The sequence below is a fragment of the Stylophora pistillata genome, chromosome 9 (genome assembly GCF_964205215.1).
Source record: "Stylophora pistillata chromosome 9, jaStyPist1.2, whole genome shotgun sequence".
In the NCBI taxonomy this organism is placed as follows: Eukaryota; Metazoa; Cnidaria; class Anthozoa; order Scleractinia; family Pocilloporidae; genus Stylophora; species Stylophora pistillata.
In genome coordinates this window covers 12,236,488-12,249,271 of record NC_142527.1, presented here as the reverse complement: position 1 = coordinate 12,249,271, position 12,784 = coordinate 12,236,488, and the positions used below count along the sequence as shown (strand labels likewise).

The 12,784-nt window shown below is 38.5% G+C and overlaps 1 protein-coding gene and 1 pseudogene across 1 annotated transcript; both read left to right on the top strand.

Moving 5' to 3' along the window:
- Positions 1-4,247: 4,247 nt before the first annotated feature.
- On the top strand, positions 4,248-6,620 carry LOC111343825 (melanocortin receptor 5-like). Its single transcript, XM_022951013.2, has one exon. The coding sequence runs from the start codon at positions 5,269-5,271 to the stop codon at positions 6,208-6,210; it is 942 nt and encodes a 313-aa protein (XP_022806748.2). The 5' UTR covers positions 4,248-5,268; the 3' UTR covers positions 6,211-6,620.
- A 2,067-nt stretch (positions 6,621-8,687) lies between these two features.
- Positions 8,688-12,394, top strand: LOC111343826 (uncharacterized; annotated as a pseudogene).
- The last annotated feature ends 390 nt before the right edge of the window (positions 12,395-12,784 follow it).

Below are 12,784 nucleotides of genomic sequence, written 5' to 3'. Positions count from 1 at the left end.
CAGTGAGGCAAATGTACTCGGATGAACGAGGATTTCTTTCCACTTCACGACTTGTCCAATACCGGATGGCAGAGAAAATGGCGGATTTCACGTATCGCGCGCGCAATGTATTGTGGTTGGAAGGGATTCTTTAAAGTAATTTAAGCGGGTTACCACCGCGCTCAACTTATTGATCGACATTGAGCGCTACAAAGGTCGCATAAGGAAGATTCCGACCGCATTCCATTCACTCTCACGTTTCACCCTCACAACCACTCAGTTAAATCCATCATTCTTAACAACTTTAAATTACTTCAAAACGATCCAGAGACAAGCACTATCTTTTCGCAGCCTCCGCTCATTTCATTCAAACGCGACAAAAACATAGGCAATTTTTTGGTCAGAAGTTCTTTTCAGACTAATGACCAACCAGGCACTTTTAAATGCGCTCCTGCACGATGCAAAACGTGTCCTTTCATTCACAACACTGATAAAATATCGGGACCTAAACGATCCATTAAGATCACCGATCACTTCACGTGCACCTCGGCCAATGTAATCTATTGCATAACTTGCACTTATTGCAAAAAGATATACATCGGCGAAACGGGCAGAAGACTAGGTGACCGATTCCGAGAACGCCTTCGAGACGTGGAAAGGAATGACAAGGACACATCGAAATCAGTCGCCAGACATTTTGATTTACCTAATCATTCTACGCAACATATGGCAATCTGCGGTCTTTCCTTGCACTCAGGTAGCACGGAAAGCCGTAAAAATCTTGAACAAAAGCTCATCTTTCAAACCGGCAGTCTAAATCCCACAGGGATCAACGAACGCTTTTCATTCCACTAATTTATTCATGTTTTTCTCGTTGCCAAGTTCCCACCAATAACGTAGCTCCATTTTCTTCCTTTAAAAGCACACACAACCCACAATTTCTCTATTCGCTCCGGCGAAGGGCTAACGCTCGAAACGTCAGCTTTTGTAATCGTTACGGTGGCCAATTTACCCTTTCAACTTTGTTGATATATCCAAATTATTTCGTTACTCCCACCGACGCAGCCCCAAACCGTTTTTTCGAAACTATCAGCCTTTAAAAAATTAAACACATCGACAATTCTCAATTTAGGGAATCAACTACTACTCATTCCCAAGTTATAACTACAATGCAAGGCAAAAATAAGAAGAAATATTTTTATTCAAAGAAATACTAAATATTTTATTTAGAAGCAAAAAAGTCAGAGTTTCTTACGTATGGGTGACTCACCCAGTGGATAGACCATGCTTGAATCGTTGTTTACTAGAATTTCATGGCCAGAAAATTGAAAATTGTGAAAGTTGTCAGATTTCAATCAAAATTGATGTAGCACAATACTTCAAATACATATCAACGCTTAAAAATCATATTTAACGGCCCAAAGAGTTGTCTGAAGGTGGCGAAACGCCACCATCAGTCAGCAAATTCACTTTTCATTTTCCCACCATAACTCGTTTTGCGCGTGGGAATCGTAGTATTTTTCACTCGGAAGCTGTTTTCGGCTTTGTTTTGGCACCTGGAAAACGTTTTCCGCGACACGTGTGATCTTGGAAATCTCAAACCCATGATCTAGCTGGACAGAAACTTCGAAGTCAATCGCGGAGGAAAATTTCGAACCTAGAGCATTTTTTGTTGTTGTTAACGTCAAAGCGCCGGCGTGCACAATAGAAGTATAAAGCAGTACAAAGCACTTTCGTGCAATAGTCCTTTTTACGGTTGCGGGATTGGTGGCCAAGCCTTTGAACAGGAGTGAGGCTAAGGGTGACCCTGTTGTGATAGAGACCTGTATCTAGTTCGCATGATAACAAAGAAATTTGCATTTGAAAAGCAGCAACATCTCTATCATAACAAGGTCACCCTTAGCCTCACTCTTGTTCAAAGGCTTGGCCACCAAGCCCACAACTGTAAAAAGGACTATTGAATTTGAGTACTTGAGGTTACTTGCTGTGTTATAATTAATGACTTTTCACCGAAGTGGTGAAACCCACGTGGATAATTCGACATCTCGTGCATGCAGAACACTCACACTACACTGCACTTGCGTTGCGCACTTCACCATGTAACACATTTTGTGATGGTTTCCTTGTTCGCGCATTGAGTAAGCTACTCGTACTAGCTATACATGGGATGCTACCGAAAGCCGATCCATGTTATAGGGTGAGGAAAGATATTTTTATATACTGTATTGCCCGTAAGGCACTTTGCCGCGATTGCTTAAAGTACCGTCAAAGAAATTCATCTCGAACCCGGAGTCTCCTCTGCTATGTGCAGGTGTTGCACAGGTGTTTTCCGAAACGTCCCACTGAAGAAGAGAGAAAGCTACGGCTTAGACTTGCCTACAAGACAGTGGGCCGCGCATGCTAAAAGTAGCACCTTGTACGGACGGAAAGTCGTACGGAAAGTCGTACGGTTACCTGATAAACCAAATCCTCGGTTTGATGGGTTCCTACCATTTTCTAACGTATGGGGCTTTGATGTGCGCGTCGTGAGCTCCGCTGTTATGATAAATAATCATATAATTTTTCCTCGTGCTATTTTGGAATTAACATCCAATTTTGAAATCACTTGTGATCCTTACATTCTGATTGGCTGGTGCGATTTATTCACAACTTGCACCATTTTACGGTCTAAATCGCATCTTTCCCCAGGCAGCGAGACAGCCTTACTAAACACATCAAACAGTCCAATTTCAAGGCTTGTTTGAAGAAACCATCAAATTTCAGGAAAATAAGAGACAACTGTTACAAACCAGCTCAATATACTACCAGGATCAAAACTTGTCTTCAGCGACAAAACTTTGCGGTTTCAAAAAAGATTTATTATAGTGATCATTTTTCATGCTTCAATTTGCAATTTGGCTAGCCCTTCAAAAATTTACTTGAGCTGATTTATCCCAAATTGCACTCGAAATCATGTGATTACCTGTGCACATTTACAATGTAATGTCGCCATAATTTCGCAGTTCAATTAACGGTGTTTTCCTTCGCCTTTAAGTTACCTGTACTTGCAAAAATAGATATAACATCTTAAAAGAGGAGTATAGTTGAAGAAGAAGGGAAAAGGGTAATCCAGATTGAAAGGATTAAAAAATCAGCGAATGGTGTAAAAGGCACATTCACTTGGTGGCATGTTATTTCTTTAAACTTTGAGTAATGTCTCCGCTTTCGATCTTAATTACTTGTGAAGCGTGATTATAAAAAACAAGTAGGAAGGCTTTGTTACATAAAAAACAAAGCACAGTTTTAAATCGCTTGCCTCTCTACATACAAATGTAATTTTTATAAGTCCAAAACTTGAATTAAAAAAGCTCAAAACTGATTAACATTTTCCCTTCAACAATCACTTTCTCGTAGCTTCGAGATGTCAAAACTGATATAAACACTTAGCGATTCATCCTATCAACGACAGTCGTCCTATGTATGCGTTGATCTTTCTTTGTATTGTGAATGATGGTAACTTCTTAAAATTCTAAACTGCTTTTTCTTCTTAGTGCAAATTCCTTCCTAAAATAGACTTGACCGGTTGGATAAACACGCCGTTGCGACGCAAACCATTCAGAGATTGTAAACATCCTGCCCCCCTTAATTATCAAAGATAATTTGCCAGAAAGCTTCGGACCTTCCTACGGGGAGGAATAATTCTATCAGTAAGGACTTTAAGAAACCACGACGGCGACGCCAAGGAAGACTTCGATCAAAAAATGAATTTTTACTCTTAGTTAGAATTTAAAAAATGGCTGCAGGAGCTTACTGTCTCATACAGCGCCACAGCTCAACTTCAGCATGACGTGTAAAGTAGCCTTTGAGTTCCAAATGGAAATTAAAATAATTTGCCGTCGCGGTTTCGGTTCGCAGACGACGCAAATTTTGACGATTTCACGTTGTTGTTTTGCATAGGACGGCCAAGAAATGTACAAAGTTTCAAAACGCACGTGCTAAACTATTGTTCTGCCAATTAGATCTCTTGTTTTTCCACGTCTTCGTTGCTATCGCCGTCGTGGTTTCTTAAGGTCCCTATTGATGGTGTTATGGAAATATAACCAGCGGGCCTATGGACTAGACCTCAAAGAGTATGTAGACATACTAAGGTGTCGTAGAATCACCTGTTACAATTGATTAAATAGTTATATTTTATGCAAGGCATTTTCATAAACCCCTAAAAAAATTTGCATCTCGTGACAGAATAAGCTTTCGTGTTCAAGTGAGTGTCACCGAGGAGGTCTCTTAAATTAAATGTTATTGAGAAAATGAGGTGTACGTGATATTGGTTGGGCAGGTGCTATTGAGACGAAGTTATCTCTCGTTTACTGCAGTCACAAATAATCTGCAGGAGAAACGAAACAGCTTCTAAGGAGGGAAATATTTTCTAGGATAAATTTTGCTTAAAGTAATTGTCCTGGATGAAATATCAATTAAAAGTTCCTTTTCAGAAAACGGTAAGTAGAAGTATTCCGCTTTTAATGCTCGATCGCTTGCTTAAAATTGATCTGCGCAAGAAGAAAAAAGGAGAAAATACGAGCAAAAAATCCAGATATATTACATGTACATCGTTATCTTCATTTTTTGGGATAGTATATCACTCAAAGGAAGAGGTAAAATTATAATATCAATGTCCTAAAGGTCTATATGTGTCCTTGATGCCAACTAATCTCATTAAACGCGCAAGTAAACAGCATTATTCAAAGCTTCCTGTTTTTTTTTTCTGCGTAACAAGACACTGTCGAGAAAAGCTTTCTCGGTGTAAATATTCAAAAGACAAAAAAGATCATACTTCATAAGCCTTATAATTACAAATTTGGTATCATTTCTGGTTATTCTGGTTTTTTTTTTTGTGAAAGTAAATTTTTCCTGTGTTAGAACTATCTAAAGAATTGTTTGGAATCTAACAAAATAAAAGTAGCCGAGTGGCTAATTATAGATAAATGGGGTCCTCCGATACCTGCAAAATGCAAAGCACAATCACGCAATAAGAAAGAAAGTGACGGGTATTTTCTCAATACATTTACTTTTCAATCGAGGAAACGCTGGAAGTCAGTTAATCTGAGTCTTGCCACAAAGGGGTACAGTGTAAAATTTTAACGCAACAGACAGTTTTTCGCGCATTTGAAATAGGTGAGTGTTGCTTAGGAAGTTCTTTCTTGAATGAACAAGGAAAGTCAGTTGAATTGGTCGTGGCTGAACAGGTGCTGTTTCAAAAAAATTCTCCCTCGTCGTAATCACAGGTTACCCGCAAGAAAAAAAAGACACTGAATGATGGCAGTTACAAATCTAACAGGAAGTGGAACGCAAAGAAAAACAGTTCAAGAAGCACACTGTTCTCACTCTTTGGAAGGAGGGTTACAACAACACTTATACTACCTATCGGCAGTCAACATTTTCCTTTCTATTGGCGCATTTCTTGGGAATTCTCTTATCCTTGTTGCCTTTCGCAGAGAATCTTATCTTCATCCGCCATCCAAACTCCTGTATCGTTGTCTGGCAACAACTGATCTGTTGGTTGGACTTGTTAGCCAGCCTCTCACTACTACATATTGGATGTCCATAGTTTACGAACATTGGAGTCTTTGTCGTTACGCACGGGACGCAGCTTTCATAACAAGCTATGCATTATGCGGGGTGTCATTGTCGACGATGACGGCCATAAGCGTGGACAGACTTCTAGCCCTGTTGTTGGGATTGAGATACAAACAAATTGTTACTTTGAAGCGCACATTTTTCTGTATGGGTACATTTTGGGCGGTAAACCCCGTTGCTGCTTTGTCCTACATCTTAGATCACCGTATCGTCGTTTGGTATAGCTCTTTAGGTGTACCATTTTGCTTGGCTATCTCGGTCGTCTGCTACTCAAAGATTTTCCACAATCTCAATCGTCATCACGCTCAAGTACAAGATCATGTTGAACAACAGCTGAGCCAACCAAACACACTGAACATTGCACGATACAGAAAGGCAGTGTACAGTGCACTATGGGTACAGTTATCATTAGTTGTTTGTTATTTGCCATTTGTTATTGTGGATGTGGTGATCAGCCGTAGCAAAATACATTCATCACATTTAGCCAGCATTAGGGAAATATCAGTTTCCTTAATTTACTTCAACTCGACGTTAAATCCTTTCCTTTACTGCTGGAAGATTAGCGAGGTCAGACAATCAGTAAAGCAGACTATCAGAGAAGCAGTTTGCTGTTTTTGAAGTAATATTGCCCTAGTTATGGATAAATTGATGTTTGCAAGAATGACAATAACAGATCGAAAGAAAGCTTGAATGTTATGAAATTTTCCATATAAATAACCAAATTAAATATCTGGCAAGAAAGTGGAGACAGAAAGAACTCTTCCTGAAACTAGAAGGTTTTTAAGCCTGATAACGTTTATGTTGTAAATTTTTTCCCATAAATTCATGTTTGATCATCACACAGTTTTTACATTCTTGACAAGAATGCGAGGTAACTATGCAGGACCAGAAAAGATGGATCGGACTTTCCTCTCCGGATTTTCTAAAACTAAAATATTCAGCTTTTTTTATTCCTACCTTTGTGAGAAAAAGAGTTTGTAGCCAGTTGTGGGTGTAAAAGTTTAATTTGATAAACGATTAGGTTGTTACTTTTGTGCATTTGAATAGGGATAGGTAGACCGCTTTCTCCCCCAACGATTATTTCGTTGTTTTCAAGTTTGCAATCCGCAATCCATTTTCTCTGACTTTGAGTAGAACACATGTGCCTCATACAAACCAGCTTTTTAAATAGGACGGAAATGGCCTTTACAGATTTTCAGAATCCCTCAAGGGAGTTTTCGGAACTGTCAGCAATCTGGCTTTCCTTCCCATGTTTCTTCCCATGTTTCGTCCCATGTTTCTATGAGCGACTTTAGAGAAGATCGCAGTCAATCTATGGTTAAAAAGGTGTTTGAGTCTTAAATTTGCAACATGCTGAATACTTTGAGAGTGCCATGACTTAAAAAAACGGGTCTATTACCTATTTTAACGAGAAAATTATGCCGCAGAGGCAAAGAGAGGAAGTTGTCAATAGACTTTATATATTCCTCGTAGCTTATTTCTGACCATAAATGTAAAGTACCGTTGTAGTTACTTATAATTTTTTTGTTAAATCGTTTTTTTTGTTAAAGTGCACCTAAACACCCAATTTTTGTTTGCTCAACGAAATAAGCGTATTTTTTTGGAGTATTTCTGTGCAAAAATTTTTTTGTTTCCTCAAATCTTCAATTTTCTATGCCCAGTCAAAATACGGAAAATCAGCCGCCATCTTGGCTCACGACCGAGTTTAAAGAGGAATGGTTCTAGCGTGTAATGTGACGTCAAATCGAGAACACGAAAGTCTGCATTTCACACATTTTCACTTGTTTGGGAAGGTTGTCGTCGATATTGTCCGAAATATGCCGACTAGGTATGTTGTATGAGGAATGTGTAAAGCGCGATACCCTCTTGCAAATATCGCACGTTGCTACATCCTCCTACAACACACTTAGTCGGCATATTTTTGGACAATATCAACTACAACCTCAAACAAGTGAAAATTTGTGAAATGCAGACTTTCGTGTTCTCCATTTGACGTCACATTACCCGCTAGAACCATTCCCCTTTAGACTCGGTCGTGAGCCAAGATGGCGGCCGATTTTCCGTATCTTGACTGGGCACAGAAAATCGAGGATTTGAGCAAATAAAATGAATTTTGCACAGAAATACTCCAAAAAATACGCTTATTTCGTTAAGCGAAAATAAAGTTTTTGGGTTCAGATGCACTTTAAGTTGCCCCTGAAAATGTCCGTGCTTCTATATTGTTTTAGTTGCCAGTCAAATATGTGTTCCCATGTTATTTTGAACCCAAGTGGATTTCAGTGCTTTATTTAGTTCTTATTAACCGAGCGGGAGGTCTGCATGGGAGAATCTTGACCTCAGTCGCTGGTACAGACCTCACTGCGTTCGGTCTGTACTGGCGACCTTGGTCAAGATTCTCCATACAGACCGACCTAGCTCGGTTAATAAGATGTTTATTATGTGGCTGTGTCTTATATGCCAATTCTTTATATTCTTTGTACCTTTTTTTTCTAGACCGGTCTAGATGCCGGTCTTGATGGGAAAATCTAGACCGCTTTCAATATTGATTTCAACCAATCAAATTCGCGAATTCGGTAGTTCCCAGTCCTTGTGAGACAGCCATATAATAATAAAGGATATTAAGTCTATGATTTCTCAGACCACCTTCAGTGTAATCATTGATTATTGTGTTCTGTTTTATTTTATCCCACACTACCACTCCCTAAGAAAATAAATAATATAGAATTGGACTCCCCCAAACCTTCATGATTTATTGGAAGGGGGGAAGGGATTTGGACTAGTCGAGAAACAATCAGACTCTCTAGCACTGTGATATTATCTAGCAGAGATAGCATTCGTAGTTCCCAACAGCCTTGTGGAAAACCAGACTCCTAACGCTTTTCAATTTTTTCCGGCCATAGAATCTCGTTACTTTCCTTATTGATCCCCATCCAAAGAGTCTCCGTTTTCAGAGAAATTGCAAATTTTTTTTTATCAGTCGAGAACAAGGGTGGTATAATCAGCCTACTGGCTAATATTAACTTAGTTTTCGAAGATCATTATTCCTTTTATGCCTGTGACCTGCTTAGATATCTATCGTTGAATTCATTGTTAGACCGTCGAGTGGACATCACTGATTACGATCGATCAGGCTAATTCATTTCTGCTCCACAAGGGTATGGTGGCCGATGCTTGCCATTCATATTTTCCGTTGTTTTGTTAAGATTTTCCAAAAATATCTGAGATAAAATCAAAACCAACTCAATCAGAAATTAAATTGGATAATCAAAGTAAAAACAAAATTAAATTACTAAGCAGTTACAAATGCAACGAAAAACGCATTATAAAGCAAAACAACTTTAAAAACAAAGTGCAATCAAAACAAAGAATTGATTGATATTAAAAATAATTGGCTGAGGAAAATGAAAATAACAACTCTCTTCTGTCCTAAAACGAGAGCGAAATGAAACAGATTTGTCAAATAATTTCTAAAACAAGAGAAAAAGTAAAACGCAAATCAATTTAAACTGACCGTGGCCTATCGTTGCCATAGCCCACAAGGCTTTGCGATTTTAAAAAGGGGAGGGGAACTGGGAAATATTATAGGGATGGAACAGAATGGCTTCCAATGTTCGAAATCCTACCTGGCGATCTGACGCAAAACTAAGGGAAGACATGGAGACATACGTCAGTCGAGGGTTGCGACGAGAGGAAATATTAAACTTTCTCGTACGAGACTTTCCACAGTATGCGTGGAGTCTTCGTACTCTTGATAGAAGACTTCGAGAATTTGATATACATTTCTCTGACACGAGAATTTCGGTTGAAGAAGTAAAGGAAGCAATCAAGAATGAACTTGGTGGTCCTAGATGTCTTCTTGGGTATAGAGCAATGCAAAATAAGTTAAGGCAAGAATACAAACTCAATGTACCCAGAGATTTAGTGCACGATGTTATGTTTGATCTCGACCCTGTTGGTCTGGCTGCAAGATGTCCCACCAATAGGAATGAGAAAGTTAGGGGGGCAGTTTACGACAAAAGGAGTTAATTGGGTCCATTCCATGGACGGTCATTACAAGTTAATGGGATATCGAAACAGGACATTCTCACTTGCAGTTTATGGCAGCATTGATACCGCAAGTCCTAAGTTGCTATGGTTAAGAGTATGGGTGACTAACTCTGATCCAAAGCTTATTAGTCTATGGTATTTGGAGTACCTTTACGAATCTAGGAAAATGCCGTCAATCATAAGAGTTGACAGGGGCAGTGAAACTGGCATTATGGCTACCATGCAGGCATTTCTAAGACAAAACCATGGCGTTATAGAACCAACTGATACAGTTGTGTATGGACCATCAACAGCAAATCAGGTATATGCTATATAACAAATTTTTGGTTTGAGATAAAGATACATGTGTGTGTATATAATGTGGATGTGTAGTTTATATCAAGAAGTCAAGAAGTAGTGTAATATACATGTAAAGACAACTGTAAGCGTTCATACTTATTGCAGTATTTAATTGACAGATCGAGCGTTGGTGAAGGGAGTTACACGAGATATTAGAAAGATATTTTAAATTGCAGCTCTGCATGCTGAAAGACCAAGGCCTATATGACCCAGACAATGAGACCCATAGGTAATCATCTAATTTTTCCTTGTTGGATGACATGCATTACCAACGTGGAAAAAATGCATATTTTGCAAAATTGTGAAGAGTATTGCTTATGGTGTATCCTCTGAGAATAAGATTGCAGAGGACATCTTCCTTGGGAACCTGTAGCTTAAGAAGAGATTCACATGGATCTACAAGTGGTTTAACCATACTTGGGGCCAAAAAAGTATCAAAGCTCATGACAAAAGTTTCTGTTAGTGTCATCATCACCATCTTTATTTGCCTTATTTTAACAATTAAAAAATAGTTAATTACAGCGATAACAGTTAGAAGGCGAGGAGACCCAAGAAGCCACCAGGCTTATGGGAGAGCCACCTCACTTAGAATAATAAACTAAGTAAAGAAAAAGTGCTGCGAATGTGCGGCTTGGCCAATTCAGTGATTATTTAAGTAAAAACTATTGCAATTTCGCTTTAAAGCCAAGAAAGTTTGACGAACGAGTGACTGAAATAGGAAGAGAGTTCCAAATTTTAGGACCTTGGTAGAGAATTGTAAACTGCTTGACATTTTTACGGCACAAATGCGTTCGATAATTACTGGCTGTTTTGGTACCATAGTTGTGAATTTGGCTATTCCTTACAAAAAGATCGAGAAGTAATGGGGGCAATAAGTTATATTTGAAATAAAACATAAATTTAGCGATTTGAAACGTATTGACTTGGAAAATATCTAAAAATTCCTAGTTTGGAGAATAAAGGGGCAGAGTGGTCTCGATAGTCTGAGTTGGTGATAGCCCGCACAGCTCGCTTTTGCAAATAATAAATTCTATTTAAGTTAGATACGTATGTGGACGACCAGACGGAGTTACAATAGACGATATAAGGATAAACTAAGGTGTAATACAAAGTGAACTTGGTTGCAGAGGATAGGGAAAAGCGAGACCTAAATATAATACCTATTGATTTAGCGATTTGTTTACATACATAGCTGATATGGTATTTCCAGGTGAGATGAGTGTCTCTTTGAAATGCTCAACTAAAGTGAGAAAATACAAACATGGTTTCTCAAAGTGTTTTAAATGAAGTCAGGTTTGTCAATAACAGTATGAAACAAGGCCTGGGCATAATTTGTTCATATCCAAATGCAAGTTCCAGTTATGGTAGTACCTAACCTTTACCTTCTTTTTTTTTTTCCCCTCAGGATGCTGTTGGCTTTCATTAAAATTCCGATCATACAAAAACAGCTAGACTCATTTCGAGAAACTATCTGGAAGACTCACAGAATCAGAAGACAAAAAAAATAGTTCTCTTCCTGATGGAGTGCCGGATCACATTTCCAACTTTCCACAAGAATATGGGTTGGAAGAGTGCGGTAGAAAATCCTAATCAGTTTCCTTCAATCAGGCAATAAAATAGATGCTGCTAGTAGTTCTATCACATGCAATGAGACTTGAACAATTTTGACACTTCACGACTCTGGTTCACCCTGTATCATATAATTTTATAATGAATTACCTTTCATAGTAGTGATTTGTCATTTTGTGCCCTACTAAAGCAAAGTTTATTCGAATAGAGTCATGAACGAAACCAATTCCTTATCATTTTGATTCACATTGCATCATGGAATGCTGAGTTCATAAAAACTAAGTCTAAAGTGTCAATGGGTTTTCAATCTCGATCATCACTTCAATCCTTTCCTGAAACTTCTTCATGTAAATAATAACATTACAATTGTGCAGGACAGTTTGCACTATTAGTGAAGGATGCAGAAAAGCATAACAGTGGAAGACTAATAAAACTAGTGATAATGTAACTGAAACTGGGTAGTTAGCAGGTGAAAACCCAATATTTTATTGTAAACGGATTTGAACAGACATGCTCTCTTTCAGGATGGCCTGTGACAGAAGACCAGCTAAAGGAAGTTGCTTCCCACTCAGGGGTACTACAAACTCCATCAGATTTTCTTCATCCTAACCTCCGGAAAGCTTGCGAGGACCTTATACCATCCCCTGAAGAGGTTGAGCCAAAACACTGCATGGACGCGTTTTTGTACTTGAAGAACAATTTCCCATTTCATATACATTTGTGTAGAAGCTACAATGCCAACTATGTTTTTGAAGTTGGCTGCGTACATTTCAAAATGTCTTGTTTAGTGTATGGTTGTAATAATACGTTTTACAGACCTTTACCAATTTTCAAAATTATTTTGTGAATGCCTGCACTATATCACGTTAACCACCCATCCATAGTCCAAACCCCCACGGAGGAGCCAAGTGATGTTTTCTCCTGTTAAAAAACTGTCCAAGACCTTTTTTTGTCAGGAATATTCTGACTTCGACACGGTAAAAGACAGCTTATTCATGATAGTCTCATACAATCTCAATCCCAACATACTGTAACAAGCGTGCAATTATCATTCTATTTAATATTAACTCATGTTAAAGTCTAAAGCCTAGATTCAATCTTTTGGTTTTCAAAGGTATACATGTTGTACAGAACTAATTTCACAATGTTGCTTGAACCACTGATTACTCAAACTGTCCAAAGAACTATAACAACTCAATACTGTTAAACTTTAGAAAAAACAGCATTGTGGAGTGCC